This window comes from Schistocerca gregaria, chromosome 1, assembly GCF_023897955.1.
Source record: "Schistocerca gregaria isolate iqSchGreg1 chromosome 1, iqSchGreg1.2, whole genome shotgun sequence".
Lineage (NCBI taxonomy): Eukaryota > Metazoa > Arthropoda > Insecta > Orthoptera > Acrididae > Schistocerca > Schistocerca gregaria.
Genome location: NC_064920.1, coordinates 303844042 through 303864519, shown reverse-complemented (window position 1 = coordinate 303864519; position 20478 = coordinate 303844042). Strand labels below are relative to the sequence as shown.

Genomic DNA, 20478 nt, shown 5'->3' with positions numbered 1-20478 from the left:
AATTTACACTTACACTGTCATCCCACTATTTTCATCAATTCAACATTAACTCAAATACCTCATTTACTCTTCCACATTTCACTTGGCAACTGACGTCCATCCCTACCACAAAACAGGCAGCACTAACGACACTACAACTCTTATGACTACTACACAGAACAGTTTCATTTTAAAACTGTTATTTGCTTAGTCTGGACACAAGGGATAGATATTATCTGTGATGGCCATATCCAAGAACAAGAAGCCTCACTCTTCATGAAAGACATTCAACTAATTTTCTGTATAATGTCGCATGATAAATAAGAAATAAAAATATATTACCTGTCTTTTTCAGGTGATGTTTTAGCATGTTTGCTGTTGCGGTCATTGTAAGAACCGCCAGATCTCTTCTTTCCTTTTTTGTCCGTATATTCATCCTGAAAATCTCTGTGCTCTTTGTCTGCTTCCTCTGCTTCGCGTTCAAGGTCAGACCAGTCTTTTCCTGACTCCTCCGAACTACCCAATTCCTCTTCTGAAAGGGGAGAATTGTTTTTGATAATTACTAGTGTCACAAAATCTGTTTCATTTTTAAATCTCTTATCTTTAGTACCACAATCATATGTGATTATAAATAATATGTTACCTTCGGACCCACTGTCTTCTGAATATTCAGAATACTCTGAGTCATCCTCTGATTCTTCCGAGTCAATGTCAGTCGGCTAAAATCATAAAAACAGAGAAGGTAAGAAAACAATTTAAAATGAGAAAGAACATTTAAATGTGTATGTGTTATAATTACTGTGACGCAACTACTATAAGTGGGTCGTTTGCAACAGAATGGGTCGCAACAGAATGGGTCCAATATAACAGTTAACTAAAGTGAATGGAAGGACTGAGCGCTGACTATTAAGGAATGGTCATTCACTTTGGTCACTGCTGGTGTTGTTTCCAGAACAGTAGTTACCCTTTCCTTTCACATGTTCTCATTCCCCAGTCTCGCCTCGCCCTCAATCTTTTTCGAGTAGTCACTGGTGCATCATTCCAGTTCAACTTTTTCATAATTAATAACTCAATAAAAATTAAGTTGAATGTAATAGATACATTTTTCAGGCAACAAAAAGAGAAATCTCCTAACCTCTACATCATTTTGGTTAACTGTAGAACAGATTATCACAACGCAAGATTTTTAAAAAAATTATTATTCGTACATTTTTTTGTTTTTATCTGCTTGACTGGTTTTTAAAATAACTTTTAATCAGTTTTTAGTTGTAGTGCAAAAAATTTTTATGTGAACTTACAATTTATAAATTTCTTGTGCTACACCCAAGTTTGCTTCCCCTGGGAAAAAAAAAGGGGGGGGGTTGGGTTTGATTTCAGCTCAATAGAGAGAGATGTTCCTCTCCACTTCAAAAACGTTAGAATGACATAAAATAGCGTTTACTTTACATAAAATAGAAAGAAACTTCCACCCGGGAAAAATATATTAATAACAAAGATTCCAAGACTTACCAAGCGGGAAAGGCAAATGCCTTTACAAATGTCTGCTTCTGTCTGTGTATGTGCGAATGGATATGTGTGTGTGTGCGCGCGCGTGTGAGTGTACACCTGTCCTTTTTTCCCCCTAAGGGAAGTCTTTCCGCTCCCGGGATTGGAATGACTCCTTAACCTCTCCCTTAAAACCCACATCCTTTCATCTTTACCTCTCCTTCCCTCTTTCCTGAAGAAGCAAAGAAGCAACCATCGGTTGCAAAAGCTAGAAATTCTGTGTGTGTGTTTGTGCGTTTATTTATTGTGCCTATCTACCGGCGCTTTCCCGCTTGGTAAGTCTTGGAATCTTTAAAATATATTAAAAACAAAGATTCCAAGACTTACCAAGCGGGAAAGCGCCGGTAGATAGGCACAATGAATAAAACACACACACAGAATTTAGAGTTTTCGCAACCGGCGGCTGCTTCGTCAGGAAAGAGGGAAGGAAAAGGAAAGATGAAAGGATGTGGGTTTTAAGGGAGAGGGTAAGGAGTCATTCCAATCCTGGGAGCGGAAAGACTTACCTTAGGGGGAAAAAAGGATAGGTATATACTCGCGCACACACACACTCTAGTGTAGGTAACTGTTTAGACCCTCTGTTGTAACGCTGCCAGTCTACATAAATCCTAGCCCTAATACTGTAACTATGCCTTATGCGCATTTGCGTACTTTGCCAGAAATGGCTCCTGTAGCCCCTGCTTCTTTAAATGATGAGGAATATCTTCTCACGCTCTTACAAATATAGCTTAATCAAATGACACTTTAGAAATTAAAAAGGAAGCTTGATAAAGCTTCACACGATACATGCCGTGAAACCCTGCAGGCATCAATACAGACTGTTGCAAGCTCCTCCAGAGCCCCTGCAGTGGATCCCATCATGTATTTGGCTAATGCTACCAGTACTCCCTCAGCAGTTACTTTTGAACCTTCATTTTCTGGGAAACTAGGTGAAAATGTCACTACATTCCTCCAAAATGTCCATGATGTAAGGGAAAATAAGTTCTTTGCCCAACAGCTTTCTTTTGAACGTATCAAAATTAAAGACTTTCTGTTGATGTATGCACATACATGAAGTACACACTTACATGGAGTACGTTGACATATTGCACAATACAGTCACTTTCAGTGTCCTGGGGTTTGCAGAGTGTTACTCTGACAAACAGTGTGAATTGAAAAGATTTCGAAGCATTTGCAGATCACATCATAACTGTCTCTTGTCACATTTATGTCTTAAGGAAAAAACAAACCCACAATGATACACTAATTGAGGAAGCTGAACCCAAAGTCAAAGCAATTGATGTGTTCGTATGGAGACTTAATCTGCAGATCGGGACTGAGATAAAAGTAGCCTCCACCATCGCTCTGCATGAGGCAGTTCAATGCCAGAAAGCAAGTTGGTTTGTTTTGACTCCTGCATGCACAGAATTTCTATCAATGAAACAACTGCCAGTGGCATGGAAAGCCAAATAACACTGTAGAGGGTTGTCACACTTCTTGTTGCACAAAATGTCACACTATCGGGTATCCCAGTGACAAATTTTCACAACACAAGAGAAAGTTTTCCACAAAGGGCTCCTCTGCAAAATGACAGAAAAAGTTGGAGGTCCCAGTGGGACAAACACAAAATGATGGGGAATCAAGTGAGGGGCAGGCTCTGCCACCCACCCTCCTCCCCAGACACACCTGTGAACCTAGTCAAGGGAAGTATTAACAAGGTCCGTCAATTCATTGTTAGAATGTAGGCTCAGGGGGAAGAATGTCCATATGTTAGTAGATTTTGGAGCTCATATAAATGTTTTATTTGTGTCCCAGCTGACAGCATGCACTCATGCCACAGTATATTATAAGTGGCTGAGGTGAGGAGACAATAATACCGCCTGACACTAGTTTTGTTGATCAGCAATCACTGGGATACAATAAGGGTTTGACATGGAAGTAGTGAGGCGATGCAGACAAGATTTTGAACATTATAGGGAATGATTTCCTGCACCGTCTTCAGGCGGTGATAAGATTACAAGATGTGTACTGTTCAATTCCATGAGGCATCCCACGGTTTCGACAGTAAGAGTGCACCTCAGCCATGAGGAACTTTTGGTATGAGGCCTTTCCCACAAGCTCCAACAGACTCACTTATGTGGGTGTTAAAAACTACCACCACTATCAGAATCAGTGGAGGTACAGGAAAATTTCTCTGGATTGATGTGAAAACTCCAATACTGTCGAGATCGGACTTCCTGATCGATCTGCTCTGGCAGAATGACATTCTCGACTGATTGCAAATCAAATGTTATGAGACGTATAAGTAAACCAGAAGTTTGGAGTAGTAGTTTGTGTTGGTAATTTCAGTAGACAAGATATTGAGACCCTACATGGAATGATATTGGCAGGTGGAGAAGAGGTTATAGATCTTCTGTACCCAGTTCTGCAGGAATATGCATGGCTAGTCGAGGAATAGCAGTATTTGCCAGCAACTGCCCTTGTACAGCACAATACAAATACTAGACTGATTGCTCTGTAATCATTTCATTTACAATCTGTTATTGAAGAAACTATTAAACAGCAGATGGCTGCAGAGATAGGTCAACCCTCTGCAAGCCAATGGTCGTTACATATAGTCATGGTCCTAAAAAAAATAAAAAACTGAGGAAAATCCCGTTGCCTATAAGTCAATATGAGAGCAGTAAACAATCACCACCCCTAACACTTACCCTCACCCCATATTGATGGAACACTGGACTGATTAGCGAATTGTAAGCATTTTATCACCCTTGATATGTGCTCTGGCTACCACCAAGTTTCGACTGCACCACAAGATCAAAGATCACCCCAAAACTGCTTTTGTGGTTCCTACTGGATTGTGTGTTTCTCTGTATGCCTTTTGGTCTAAGGAATGTGCCTGCCACTCTTCAATGGTCTGCTGACTTACTATTGAGAGATTTGAAACTTACTACGTGTGTCATGCATCTGGACGACATAATAATTTTTTCAGGAACAATTGAGGAACACACAAGAGAGATTAAGGAATGAGATGTTTAGGTTGCAAAGTGCACATATCAGTTTCATGATAGAGAAGTGTTCATTTGCTGAGTCACAGGTCCAGTACCTGGAACATATTATTAGTGCAGAAGGGGTTCAATGGGACCCTATTTTGACAGAAGTTGTAGACAATTTTCTAGTACCGACAAGAGTTGCAATCATTTCTAGGCCTAGCAAATTAAATTATTGTTGCCGTTTTGTAGAGAATTATACTACGATAGTCAAGTCTTTGACAAAGTCGTTAAAGACAGGTTTGCATTTGAGTGGACATAGGAATGTGAGGTAGCTATGAAAAAAAATTAAGGACGATTTAACGAGTTCACCTTTGTTAATCTGCCCAGATTTTCAAAAACCATTTACTTTTTCCACGGATGCAGCTGATTACACTGTGGGCATGACTCTTTCTTAGGAATACAATGGTGAGGAAACACCTATAGGTTATGCCTCTAAGCAGATGAATTCAGCTGTGATTAATGACAGGACCATTGAGAAAGAGCTTTTAATCCTCATGTTTGGAGGCAATTATTTTAAATGCTAATTATAAGGACGCAAGTGCAGTGTGATCACTGACCATGATGCCTTTGTACGGATGTCAAGTTTAAAGCACTCCTTTAGTCACTGAACTCGGGCAATGCAGCTGACAGAGTATGACTGCACAGTCTGTCACAACCCAGGCCGTCGCCACCAAAATGCATACATGTTGAGCAACGAAGTCAGTATTGTTCAATAGAGAAGATAAAGGAAGGAACGGAGAGAGATGTAGAATGTCACCCAGAGTTTGTCACACAGATGTTGGTATTCTATATTGCAAGACCCCCCCCCCCCCCCTCCCTCCCCAATCTCTGCCTTTACAAATGTCTGCTTGTAAATAAAATAGAAAGAAACTTCCACATGGGAAAAATATATTAAGACTTCCCTTAGGGAGTGTAAACCTGTCCTTTTTTCCCCCTAAGGTCTTCCCCTCTCCTTCCCTCTTTCCTGAAGAAGCAACCGTCGGTTGCGAAAGCTAGAAATTCTGTGTGTGTGTTTTATTTATTGTGCCTATCTACCGGCACATCCCGCTTGGTAAGTCTTGGAATCTTTGTTTTTAATATATTTTTCCCATGTGGAAGTTTCTTTCTATTTTATTTACATCATCATTAATTTGAAACCAACAATTACGTTTGTTATTGTCTCTGTTGCATTTCGAAATCTTCTCTATCATCTTACTTTCTCTTTTTGTTTGTACAAGTAGTTTCACTTTGTATTCATCTTCCCTTTTTCCGTAATCTACCATACATTTTATCATGCCTAATTATACTCAATAATACGTAATTTACTTCCAAACCATAACCTAAAAATTTTTAACGCTTTCAACATAACCGCTGCTATAAAATCCACTGTTCCAAGTTTACAAACATTTCGTGTAAACTCGTGAATACTATTTCACAGCTTCAGTTCCTTTCACCCATTAAACAACCATCTCAGCTATTTCCAACAACTTTCTTTTTATTTCCATTCCCGTTTTTTCCCACATAACCGATCATTTTTTAGCAGCTTCCCACAGGTTTAAACGTTATTATTTCTTCTTCAAACAATTGTTAGCCTCATTCTCATAACCTGCCAGTACACAACCAGTCCTTTGAATACATTTACACGCATTTTTCTCGAGATTTTATACGAAAATTTTTTTTTTGAAATTTTATTTTATCGGGAAATCCTTTTCGAAATTTTTTTTTTCTTTCCAAATTTTTTTCGAAAATTTCCTGAATTTTCCCACGCTTTAATGTGTTTTGGAGACAACAAAACTACCTAACCTTTGCACCCATTATTGTTCACCAACCTAAGTTCAGCACAGGATCAACATAGCTCATCTCAAACCACTTTTTCGACTTTTTTCACACCTTTATCTCTCCCTATATAAATTTCTATTTATTTTCACTTTAACCTCATATTACCCTTTCCACCTTCTAATACCATGTCAACCTCACAACACCCCTACAACGACTCCATTAAATTTTATTTACATTCCCTCCGCAAACATGCCTCCACCCTAGCCAGATTACGCTCCCATATTTTATTTACTCAGGCTTTCCTGACATTTGGCATTACTTCCAAAGGCCTCACACTTAAAAGTTCTCATCTCTGGCTGCAATCCTTCTTTCCATCAGTCCTTATACCAGTTCCAAACAGCACAATCCACAGCCCTCACCCGCCTAATCCTTCACCTATACATCGACTCGGCCAATGAACACACCCGTCAACTCCTATCCCAAATCAAAGTCCTCAATCTTTCCTCTCCCACATCCACACCGGCTGTTCATAGCATCCTCCTACAGGCCAACCGCAAATTAGAACAGCATGCCACCCTCCACCTCAAAAAACTATCCTCCACCTCAAAAAACTATCCAATCTCCTGGTTTCACAACTCCGGAAAGGCAACTCACTCACCCTCCACAACCTTTCCAACAAACCTCAACCTCCTCTCGTTGCACACAGACCCAGTCTCTCCCATCTACTCAATCTCCCACTTCCAGCTCCACTCCCCCCAACACCTCAAAATTCTAGTCAACACAATCTGAACCACAACACCCCAATTCAGTAGTTAACCTTTCCTCCAAACCTCTCTCCCAATCCGAAACCTTTGTCCTATCCAAAGGCCTCACCTTCAGCCCCACTCCCAGATTCAACCAAACTGCCCTTGTCAAAGATTTACTGTCATACACTCGTAGTCTCTGCTGGAAATATCACTTTGCCACGAAGAAAAATAATCCTGATCCCATTCCTAATGATCCAACTCCCCAAGACACTATCCAAATTGAACCCTGCCTGGAACAGTTCCGTCCTCCATCACAGCGGGACCCACCTCCTCTCCTCAAAATCACCCTCTCCAAACCTTCCGGGAATTTTTCACTTCCAGCCTTGCCTCTAAATCTTTCTTGAAAAACCTTAATCCTACTCCCAACATCACCACAGCCGAAGCCCAGGCTATCCGTGGTCTGAAAGCTGACCGATCCATCATCATTCTTCCGGCTGACAAGGATTCCACGACCGTGGTACTTGATCGTTGGGAGTATGTGGCTGAGGGACCGCGTCAGCTTTCAGACAACTCTACATACAAAGTTTGCCAAGGTAATCCCATTCCTGATGTCCAGGCAGAGCTTCAAGGAATCCTCAGAACTTTAGGTCCCCTACAAAACCTTTCACCTGACTCCATCAAACTCCTGACCCCACCGACACCTCGCACTCCTACCTTCTACCTACTTCCTAAAATTCACAAACCCAAACATCCTTGTCGCCCCATTGTAGCTGGTTACCAAGCCCCCACAGAATGTATCTCTGCCTACGTAGATCAACACCTTCAACCCATTACATGCAGTCTCCCATCCTTCATCAAAAACACCAACCACTTTCTCGAACGCCTGGAATCCGTACCCAGTCTGTTACCCCCGGAAACCATCCTTGTAACCATTGATGCCCCTTCCTTATACACAAATATCCCTCATGCCCAGGGTCTCGCTGCAATGGAGCGCTTCCTTTCACGCCGATCACCTGCCACCCTACCTAAAACCTCTTTCCTCGTCACCTTAGCCAGCTTAATCCTGACCCACTATTTCTTCACTTTTGAAGGCCAGACATACCAACAATTAAAGGGAACAGCCATGGGTACCAGGATGGCTCCCTCGTATGCCAACCTATTTATGGGTCGCTTAGAGGAAGCCTTCTTGGTTACCCAGGCCTGCAAACCCAAAGTTTGATATTTATTGATGACATCTTCATGATCTGGACTCACAGTGAAGAAGAACTTCAGAATTTCCTCTCCAACCTCAACTCCTTTGGTTCCATCAGATTCACCTGGTCCTACTCCAAATCCCATGCCACTTTCCTTGACATTGACCTCCATCTGTCCAATGGCCAGCTTCACACATCCGTCCACATCAAACCCACCAACAAGCAACAGTACCTCCATTATGACAGCTGCCACCCATTCCATATCAAACGGTCCCTTCCCTACAGCCTAGGACTTCGTGGCAAACGAATCTGCTCCAGTCCTGAATCCCTCGACCATTACACCAACAACCTGAAAACAGCTTGCGCATCCCGCAACTACCCTCCCGACCTGGTACAGAAGCAAATGTGTGTGTGTGTGTGTGTTTGAGGTTTACGGGCGCTAAACAGCGTGGTCATCAGCGCCCAAGCGCATAGAAACAGGAACACAGGCGGTGAAGGGACGAAGACGGACGCCCAACAAGGAGAACGGCTAAAAGACACAGGCCTGACGCAGTTCCAAATGCGCACATACAGAGGCAAAACAAGAGGAGAAGAAACACACTAAAAAGGAAAGGAAACACAAGGAAAAGAGAACAGATACCGAAGTGAAACAAGGAGGTAATCGTGACTGGCGGACCTCTTACCTAAAAACTGGGTGAGCCAGTCACCCAGCAGCACATTAAAACCTTCTCCCTAAAATCCGAGGCAACGGATTGGACAGGACACAAAACCGTAAAACCTTAACGACAGTCGCTGCGTCGTCTTGCAAAATAGAGGGCAAATCCGGTGGCAAGGAAACCACCGCCCTCTGGTCAGAGAATAAAAGACAGTCAAGTAAAATGTGGCGGACAGTAATCTGGACGCCACAAGCACTGCAGATTGGGGGGTCCTCCCGCCGGAGTAAAAAACCATGCGTGAAGGGACTGTGTCCAATGCGGAGGCGAGTGAGGAGAACCTCATCCCGCCTGTATGACTGGTAGGACGTACGCCATGGTCGCGTAGTGGCCTTTACCAGACGCAGCTTATTGTCAGAAACTGCCAACCACTCCTCTTCCCATTGATGCATAACACGAAAACGCAAAAGGGAGGTTACAGCATGGAGGGGGACGGCACATTCAACAACGTGAGGGAGGGAACATGCATCTTTGGCAGCCACATCCGCCAGTTCGTTGCCCCTAATACCCACGTGCCCCGGCACCCAGCAGAAAGAAACCTCCTTCCCCTGCCGTTGCAGGTGGAGTAGGGCATCATGGATGTTCTGGACGACCGTATCCGCTGGGTACAAGTGTTGAATGGTCTGAAGGGCACTCAGGGAGTCAGAACAGATGAGGAACTTAATACTGGGAACACATCTCATCTGCTCCAATGCCCGCAAGATTGCAAACAATTCGGCATCGAGGATGGTAAACACCGCAGGAAGCCGTAACTTGACGACTCGATCAGGGAAAACAACAGCACAACCAACAGTGTCCCCCTGTTTAGAGCCATCTGTGAATACAGGTACATGGTCCGGATGCTGGTTTAAAATATCGTAAAATAAGGAGGTAAAAACAAACGCCGGAGTGCAGTTCCTCCGGTTCTCCGACAAGTCTAAAAGGATGCTGGGCCTCTGGAGCAACCAGGGAGGCAGGCGAGTAAAACCTTGTCGTTGGGGGGCCACACGCTCCACACCAAGGGACTCAAGCAAATGCTTGGCACGAATCCCAAATGGTTTTGTTGCCCTGGGACGACTGGAAAAGAGACGTTCCATAGGCGGTCGGGCAACGGTAGGGTACGCAGGGGAGGTAGGACAGGCAAGGAAATGACACACCCGTCGCACCATGAGGAGTTTCCGCCGGATGGCGAGCGGCGGTTCCCCTGCCTCAGCACACAGGCTGGGGATGGGACTGGTACGGAAGGCACCAGTGGCCAGCCTGATACCCTCATGGTGTACTGCGTCAAGGATCTTCAGATACGAAGGCCTTGCTGACCCATACACGGTGCAAGCATAGTCAAGACGCGATCGGACGAAAGCCCTATAAAACTGCAGCAGACGCGCCCGATCTGCTCCCCAGGACCGATGGCTCAGACACTTCAAAATATTCAGTGCCTTCAGGGCCCACACCTTGAGGTCTTTAAGGTGAGGCAACCACGACAACTTGGAATCAAAAGTGAGGCCCAGGAACCTCACAGTGTCTCTAAAAGGAAGAACGGTGTCTCTCAGACGCAATTCAGGGGAGGGAAAAAGACGCCGAGAACGATTAAAATGAACACACACAGATTTGTCTGCAGAAAAGGTAAAACCCGTCTTTGCAGTCCATGCCTCTAAGCGCTTTATCGTAAGCTGTAACTGCCGACTAGCACTGACAAGACTGGAGGAAGAACAGAAAACAGCAAAATCGTCCACAAACAAGGAGCATTGGGCAGGACTCCGGATAGTGGACGTGATACTGTTAATAGCAACGGCAAAGAGGGTGACACTTAAAACGCTGCCCTGAGGAACACCATTCTCCTGCACGTACAAATCCGATAGCACATTACCAACCCGATACCGAAAGAGGCGGTGAGAAAGAAAGGACCGAATGAAGATGGGGAGACGGCCACGAAAGCCCCACTCATGGAGTTGATTGAGGATAAGGCGGCGCCAAGTAGTGTCATACGCCTTATTAATGTCAAAGAAGACCCCTAGACAATGCTGGTTACGTAGAAAGGCCTGCTGGATGGCGGCCTCAAGCAGGGTCAAGTTGTCTATAGTGGAACGACATCTCCGAAAGCCACACTGAGAGGGGCTAAGGAGCTGCCTGGTCTCGAGCAGCCAAACCAGGCGGCGGTTGACCATGCGTTCCAACGTCTTCCCAACACAGCTCGTCAAGGCAATACTCCGATAACTACTGGGATGCGTTCGGTCCTTCCCTGGTTTGAGGAGGGGAATCAAAATTGCCTCCCTCCACGAGTCAGGGTACGTGCCAGATAACCATATCATATTGAAACAGTTCAGGAGAACTTCCTTGGATGGCAGCGACAGGTGCCGCAGCATGCTGTACCGGATTTGATCATGACCAGGCGCAGTATCATGAGCCACAGACAGCGCAGAATCCAGTTCCCACATTGTGAAGGGGCAGTTATAGGTTTCAGAATTTAGAGACCGGAAGTCCAAGTGACCCCTTTCGACGGCAGTGCGGTAGCGGCAGAAATCTGGATCACAGTTAATAGTGGCGGTAGATTCCGCAAAATGCATGGCCAGTGTCTGGGCAATGTCTCTCGGCGCCGTGAGGAGACATCCCTGATGCAGCAATGCCGTGACAGGTAGCTGGCTAAGTTTCCCGGAAATCCTCCTGATGGCTTCCCATACTTTCGTAGAACTAGTGGAGCGAGAGATGGAATTCAAGAACGATTGCCATGACCGTCGTTTGCTCTCTTTAATCACCCGCCGCGCTCTGGCCCTTGCCACCCGAAAGGCCGCAAGATTGTCAGCTGAGGGACGGCACTTGAAGCGGCGCAGTGCTGCACGGCGGGCGCGGATGGCTGAGTGGCACTCAGTGGTCCACCAAGGGACAGGACGCCTCTTGGGATGACCGGATGACCGGATGACCGTGGGATGGACAATTCAGCAGCATGAGAGATCACGGCTGCAACATGGTCTACCCATTCGTGGACGCTGGCACGGTGTTCCAAAACAGCCAGTTGGCTGAAAAGTGTCCAGTCAGCTCTGCAAAGGTGCCACCGGGGCGGCACTGGTAATGCCACAGCCTCATCCAGGAGGCGAATCCAGAGGGGGAAGTGGTCACTAGAATGGAGGTCAGCTGCAGCCTCCCACAGAGCAGAATCCGCGAGTGCTGGAGAGCAAAAGGAAAGGTCAATAGCCGATGACGATCCGGAAGCAGTACAGAAATGAGTGGGAGCACCAGAGTTGAGGAGGCACAGTTCTTCAGACATCATGACGCTTTCCAGAATGCGACCCCTGGGGCAAGTAGTCGGAGAGCCCCATAAGACATTATGAGCGTTGAAGTCCCCCAGAAGAAGAAATGGGCGAGGGAGTTGGCTAATAAGGTCCGTGAGAGCCTCAGTGTCAATCGCATTCGGAGGTGGTAAATAAACAGAACAGACTGTGAGCCTCCGACCCACAAGAATGTCAACTGCAACTGCTTGCAAGTCGGTGACGAGAGGGAGCTCAGATGAGGGGTGCACATCACGGACAAAAACCGCAACACCACCCTTTGCCCTTTGCCCCGTCAGATCATCTTTTCGATATGCGGTATAGCCGCGTAAAGAAGGAGAATCAGTGGCCCGAAAATGTGTCTCTTGGATGCATAAGCACAAGGGGCACTCTCGTATGAGGAGTTGTAATTCGGCCACATGCGTCCTGAAACCATTCAGGTTCCACTGTAATATGGGAGCCAGTGATCAGGGTGGCTGAACTTTCACCCTGCCTCTGTGCTTTGGAGGAGAGACCGTACTGGCCGGAGATTTATTCCTGGGGCGAGAAGATCGCCCCCGGTCGACATCAATGTCCATAAGATCCGATGACGACCCACGGGAGATGTCAGACAGTACGATGGCATCATCATCGGACCGACGCTGACTAGTCTCCTCAGGTGGCAGAACCTTCATCTTCTGAGGCTTTGTCTTGGGGGGCTTGGAATGCAGAGCCTTGTCAACAGTTGGAGGTTGACTCGCCTGGGCAGAAGGCGCCATATGGGGGGAGGCTGGAAGTACCTCAATGACAGCAACCACGGCCTTGTCCGATGTAGCGGGGAGAACTGCAGATTGCAAAACAACCGCAGCAGCACAAGTGCACTGGCAAGCGCAGGTTTTAGTGCTAACACTAGCAACCTCCGTTTGTGTAGCAACAGTGGCCAGTTGTACCGGTTTTTTGAGAGCGGAAGCGAAAGATGTGGAAAACACAGGAGGTTGCATGGCCTTAAAGATCTTCTTGGCCTCACCATAGGGGATGCGCTTAGATGTTTTAATCTCCTGTATCTTCCGCTCTTCGAGATAGATGGGGCAGATCCGGCTCCAGACAGGGTGACTCCCAGAGCAATTCACGCACTTCACAGGCGATGAACAATCGGCTCCGTCATGGGCAGGCTGACCACATTTACCACACGTGGCTATTCCATTGCACCCCAACGTAGTATGCCCAAAGCGCTGACATTTAAAACAGCGCATTGGGTTGGGGAAATATGGCCGTACGGACAAACGTAAGAACCCCGCTTTAACATGCTCCGGGAGTCTCGGGCAACTGAATGTGAGAATAAACGAGTCAGATTTGACGAGGTCCCCATTGACTCGTTTCATAATGTGCTGCACGTCAACAATTCCTTCGTCAGCCCACTCAGATTTTAGCACGTCTATGGGGATATCCACCAAGTCCCTACACGTCACAACACCCTTACTATAGTTCAAAGTGGAGTGGAGCTCGGTCTCGACAGCGTACTCTCCTAGACAATGTGCTTTCCGAAGGGCAGCGACTTGACGGGAACTAGAAGTTTCAACTAACAGAGTCCCATTGCGCAGTCGCTTTACAGATTTCAGTGTTCCTGCAATTCCCTCAAGACCCTTGTGGATGTAAAAGGGAGAAACCCTCTCAAAGCTACCCTCCTTCCTTTTAATAATCAAAAACACATTCTGATTATCAGCATGTGCTCCGTTACTACATTCTGTTAAATCTCTAGCAACACCAGGCGCTGGAGGACTCGCAGCGCGTAGCCGTTTTTTCGATTGGGTGTGTTTTCCTACCAGCGGCCCACCCAAGCCACTGGTAGGGGGAAATGTAGAGGTCGAAGGGTCCATTGTGGTCCCACGAGCAGCTAGGGAACTAAAAGTCCGCTCAGACAGAGCCCTGCGTGCCTGAGTAAGCCTTATACAACTGGGGTGCGGCAGGTGCCCCAGAGGTTGCCCGCTTGCGACTGTTCCACCCCAACAGCCATGCATCTTCTAGGCGCGGAGCACACCGAAAGATTGAGGGGTTTTTATAGAGGTTGGCCTTCCTCGCAATCCAGGCGGTCAAGCCAAGATTACCATTCCCCGCAGCACACAACATTTCACCGCCGCGCCGTACGGTGGTCGCTGAAGCATGTCCGGGGGTTACGGTGACAGGACACTGGCGGCGCAGACCAGTCCCCAGCTCAGGACCCCGGGGTCGCCAAGCCCGTACTCAGCAAGTGAATGCTGAGCCCCTGGGGGAACAGAAGCAAATAACCAGAGCCACTTCCTCATCCCCTCAAACCCAGAACCTCTCACAGAAGAACCCCAAAAGTGCCCCACTTGTGACAGGATACTTCCCGGGACTGGATCAGACTCTGAATGTGGCTCTCCAGCAGGGATACGACTTCCTAAAATCCTGCCCCGAAATGAGATCCATCCTTCATGAAATCCTCCCCACTCCACCAAGAGTGTCTTTCCGTCTTCCACCTAACCTTCGTAATCTCTTGGTTCATTCCTATGAAATCCCCAAACCACCTTCCCTACCCTCTGGCTCCTACCCTTGCAACCGCCCCCGGTGTAAAACCTGTCCTATGCACCCTCCCACCACCACCTACTCCAGTCCTGTAACCCGGAAGGTGTACACGATCAAAGGCAGAGCCACGTGTGAAAGCACCCACGTGATTTACCAACTGACCTGCCTACACTGTGAGGCTTTCTATGTGGGAATGACCAGCAACAAACTGCCCATTCGCATGAATGGACACGGGCAGAAAGTGTTTGCTGGTAATGAGGATCACCCTGTGGCTAAACATGCCTTGGTGCACGGCCAGCACATCTTGGCACAGTGTTACACCGTCCGGGTTATCTGGATACTTCCCACCAATACCAACCTATCCGAACTCCGGAGATGGGAACTTGCCCTTCAATAAATCCTCTCTTCTAGTTATCCACCAGGCCTCAATCTCCGCCAATTTCAAGTTGCCGCCACTCATACCTCACCTGTCATTCAACATCATCTTTGCCTCCACACTTCCCCCCCCCCCCCCCCCTCCCTCCCCAATCTCTGCCTTTACAAATGTCTGCTTGTAAATAAAATAGAAAGAAACTTCCACATGGGAAAAATATATTAAGACTTCCCTTAGGGAGTGTAAACCTGTCCTTTTTTCCCCCTAAGGTCTTCCCCTCTCCTTCCCTCTTTCCTGAAGAAGCAACCGTCGGTTGCGAAAGCTAGAAATTCTGTGTGTGTGTTTTATTTATTGTGCCTATCTACCGGCACATCCCGCTTGGTAAGTCTTGGAATCTTTGTTTTTAATATATTTTTCCCATGTGGAAGTTTCTTTCTATTTTATTTACATCATCATTAATTTGAAACCAACAATTACGTTTGTTATTGTCTCTGTTGCATTTCGAAATCTTCTCTATCATCTTACTTTCTCTTTTTGTTTGTACAAGTAGTTTCACTTTGTATTCATCTTCCCTTTTTCCGTAATCTACCATACATTTTATCATGCCTAATTATACTCAATAATACGTAATTTACTTCCAAACCATAACCTAAAAATTTTTAACGCTTTCAACATAACCGCTGCTATAAAATCCACTGTTCCAAGTTTACAAACATTTCGTGTAAACTCGTGAATACTATTTCACAGCTTCAGTTCCTTTCACCCATTAAACAACCATCTCAGCTATTTCCAACAACTTTCTTTTTATTTCCATTCCCGTTTTTTCCCACATAACCGATCATTTTTTAGCAGCTTCCCACAGGTTTAAACGTTATTATTTCTTCTTCAAACAATTGTTAGCCTCATTCTCATAACCTGCCAGTACACAACCAGTCCTTTGAATACATTTACACGCATTTTTCTCGAGATTTTATACGAAAATTTTTTTTTTGAAATTTTGTTTTATCGGGAAATCCTTTTCGAAATTTTTTTTTTTCTTTCCAAATTTTTTTCGAAAATTTCCTGAATTTTCCCACGCTTTAATGTGTTTTGGAGACAACAAAACTACCTAACCTTTGCACCCATTATTGTTCACCAACCTAAGTTCAGCACAGGATCAACATAGCTCATCTCAAACCACTTTTTCGACTTTTTTCACACCTTTATCTCTCCCTATATAAATTTCTATTTATTTTCACTTTAACCTCATATTACCCTTTCCACCTTCTAATACCATGTCAACCTCACAACACCCCTACAACGACTCCATTAAATTTTATTTACATTCCCTCCGCAAACATGCCTCCACCCTAGCCAGATTACGCTCCCATATTTTATTTACTCAGGCTTTCCTGACATTTGGCATTACTTCCAAAGGCCTCACACTTAAAAGTTCTCATCTCTGGCTGCAATCCTTCTTTCCATCAGTCCTTATACCAGTTCCAAACAGCACAATCCACAGCCCTCACCCGCCTAATCCTTCACCTATACATCGACTCGGCCAATGAACACACCCGTCAACTCCTATCCCAAATCAAAGTCCTCAATCTTTCCTCTCCCACATCCACACCGGCTGTTCATAGCATCCTCCTACAGGCCAACCGCAAATTAGAACAGCATGCCACCCTCCACCTCAAAAAACTATCCTCCACCTCAAAAAACTATCCAATCTCCTGGTTTCACAACTCCGGAAAGGCAACTCACTCACCCTCCACAACCTTTCCAACAAACCTCAACCTCCTCTCGTTGCACACAGACCCAGTCTCTCCCATCTACTCAATCTCCCACTTCCAGCTCCACTCCCCCCAACACCTCAAAATTCTAGTCAACACAATCTGGAACCACAACACCCCAATTCAGTAGTTAACCTTTCCTCCAAACCTCTCTCCCAATCTGAAACCTTTGTCCTATCCAAAGGCCTCACCTTCAGCCCCACTCCCAGGTTCAACCAAACTGCCCTTGTCAAAGATTTACTGTCCTACACTCGTAGTCTCTGCTGGAAATATCACTTTGCCACGAAGAAAAATAATCCTGATCCCATTCCTAATGATCCAACTCCCCAAGACACTATCCAAATTGAACCCTGCCTGGAACAGTTCCGTCCTCCATCACAGCGGGACCCACCTCCTCTCCTCAAAATCACCCTCTCCAAACCTTCCGGGAATTTTTCACTTCCAGCCTTGCCTCTAAATCTTTCTTGAAAAACCTTAATCCTACTCCCAACATCACCACAGCCGAAGCCCAGGCTATCCGTGGTCTGAAAGCTGACCGATCCATCATCATTCTTCCGGCTGACAAGGATTCCACGACCGTGGTACTTGATCGTTGGGAGTATGTGGCTGAGGGACCGCGTCAGCTTTCAGACAACTCTACATACAAAGTTTGCCAAGGTAATCCCATTCCTGATGTCCAGGCAGAGCTTCAAGGAATCCTCAGAACTTTAGGTCCCCTACAAAACCTTTCACCTGACTCCATCAAACTCCTGACCCCACCGACACCTCGCACTCCTACCTTCTACCTACTTCCTAAAATTCACAAACCCAAACATCCTTGTCGCCCCATTGTAGCTGGTTACCAAGCCCCCACAGAATGTATCTCTGCCTACGTAGATCAACACCTTCAACCCATTACATGCAGTCTCCCATCCTTCATCAAAAACACCAACCACTTTCTCGAACGCCTGGAATCCGTACCCAGTCTGTTACCCCCGGAAACCATCCTTGTAACCATTGATGCCCCTTCCTTATACACAAATATCCCTCATGCCCAGGGTCTCGCTGCAATGGAGCGCTTCCTTTCACGCCGATCACCTGCCACCCTACCTAAAACCTCTTTCCTCGTCACCTTAGCCAGCTTAATCCTGACCCACTATTTCTTCACTTTTGAAGGCCAGACATACCAACAATTAAAGGGAACAGCCATGGGTACCAGGATGGCTCCCTCGTATGCCAACCTATTTATGGGTCGCTTAGAGGAAGCCTTCTTGGTTACCCAGGCCTGCAAACCCAAAGTTTGATATTTATTGATGACATCTTCATGATCTGGACTCACAGTGAAGAAGAACTTCAGAATTTCCTCTCCAACCTCAACTCCTTTGGTTCCATCAGATTCACCTGGTCCTACTCCAAATCCCATGCCACTTTCCTTGACATTGACCTCCATCTGTCCAATGGCCAGCTTCACACATCCGTCCACATCAAACCCACCAACAAGCAACAGTACCTCCATTATGACAGCTGCCACCCATTCCATATCAAACGGTCCCTTCCCTACAGCCTAGGCCTTCGTGGCAAACGAATCTGCTCCAGTCCTGAATCCCTCGACCATTACACCAACAACCTGAAAACAGCTTGCGCATCCCGCAACTACCCTCCCGACCTGGTACAGAAGCAAATAACCAGAGCCACTTCCTCATCCCCTCAAACCCAGAACCTCTCACAGAAGAACCCCAAAAGTGCCCCACTTGTGACAGGATACTTCCCGGTACTGGATCAGACTCTGAATGTGGCTCTCCAGCAGGGATACGACTTCCTAAAATCCTGCCCCGAAATGAGATCCATCCTTCATGAAATCCTCCCCACTCCACCAAGAGTGTCTTTCCGTCTTCCACCTAACCTTCGTAATCTCTTGGTTCATTCCTATGAAATCCCCAAACCACCTTCCCTACCCTCTGGCTCCTACCCTTGCAACCGCCCCCGGTGTAAAACCTGTCCTATGCACCCTCCCACCACCACCTACTCCAGTCCTGTAACCCGGAAGGTGTACACGATCAAAGGCAGAGCCACGTGTGAAAGCACCCACGTGATTTACCAACTGACCTGCCTACACTGTGACGCTTTCTATGTGGGAATGACCAGCAACAAACTGCCCATTCGCATGAATGGACACGGGCAGAAAGTGTTTGCTGGTAATGAGGATCACCCTGTGGCTAAACATGCCTTGGTGCACGGCCAGCACATCTTGGCACAGTGTTACACCGTCCGGGTTATCTGGATACTTCCCACCAATACCAACCTATCCGAACTCCGGAGATGGGAACTTGCCCTTCAATAAATCCTCTCTTCTAGTTATCCACCAGGCCTCAATCTCCGCCAATTTCAAGTTGCCGCCACTCATACCTCACCTGTCATTCAACATCATCTTTGCCTCCACACTTCCGCCTTAACTTACATCTCTGCCCATACTCTTTGCCTTTAAATATGTCTGCTTGTGTCTGTGTATGTATGGATGGATATGCGTGTATGTGTGTGTGTGCGCGCGCGCGCGCGCGCGCGCGAAAGTGTATACCTACCCTTCCCCCCACCCCCTAAGGTAAATCTTTCCGCTCCCGGGATTGGAATGACTCTTTACCCTCTCCCTTAAAACCCACATCCTTTCCTTTTCCTTCCCTCTTTCCTGACGAAGCAGCCGCCGGTTGCGAAAGCTCGAAATTCTGTGTGTGTGTGTTTTATTCATTGTGCCTATCTACCGGAGCTTTCCCGCTTGGTAAGTCTTGGAATCTTTGTTTTTAATATATATATATATATATATATATATATATATATATATATATATATATATATATATATATATATATATATATATATGTGTGTGTGTGTGTGTGAGCGCGCACGCGAGTGTATACCTGTCCTTTTTTTCTCCCTAAGGTAAGTCTTTCCACTCCCGGGGATGGAATGACTCCTTACCCTCTCCCTTAAAACCCACATCCTATCGTCTTTCCCTCTCCTTCCCTCTTTCCTGACGAAGCAACTGTTGGTTGCGAAAGCTCGAATTTTGTGTGTGTGTTTGTGTGTCTATCAACATGCCAACATTTTCGTTTGGTAAGTTACATCATCATTGTTTTTAGATATATTTTTCCCACGTGGAATGTTTCCCTCTATTACTCTATTAAATAAATATTGACTAAACACCTTTCTGCAATAGCATAAAAAGAAATTTCACGTCAGCCTTCTGCATGTACTGTGAATCAATATAGGTGCTGACGCCACCTAATAGAAGGGAATACTGCCCCAATGCCAATGTTGCTATGAATATTCTTGAAAGTAGATGCCTGTGAAGCCGCTGTGATGTAAAAACACAAGCAGCCTGGGTAGAAACGTAATCTGACCCTGCTGAATAGGCACGTACAAACTGCACCATGAGCCAGGTGCTGTATAGTGCGCTAGTGACCCAGTACAACAGATTTTAAAAACTTTGCTAATATTAAGTCACCATGCACAATTATCAAGCAAGTGATGCAACATTTCTTCTTAATATGCTTACACCTACATCGGATCTACTCGTAGAAAGCATGATTCTGCAGAGGTTTTACAAACTTTGGGTTCGCAATGAGCCT

General features: G+C 45.9%; 1 protein-coding gene across 2 annotated transcripts in view; it reads right to left on the bottom strand.

The window, feature by feature from the left end:
• Positions 1-20478, bottom strand: part of LOC126342514 (FACT complex subunit spt16) — a 138228-nt gene that overhangs the window by 20397 nt on the left and 97353 nt on the right. For both annotated transcript variants that reach the window (XM_050001862.1, XM_050001863.1), the window contains exons 18-19: positions 623-698; positions 322-511 (exon numbers count right to left, since the gene is read on the bottom strand). In XM_050001862.1, coding sequence (XP_049857819.1) covers positions 322-511; positions 623-698 — 266 coding nt within the window. The remainder of the gene's footprint in view (positions 1-321; positions 512-622; positions 699-20478) is intronic.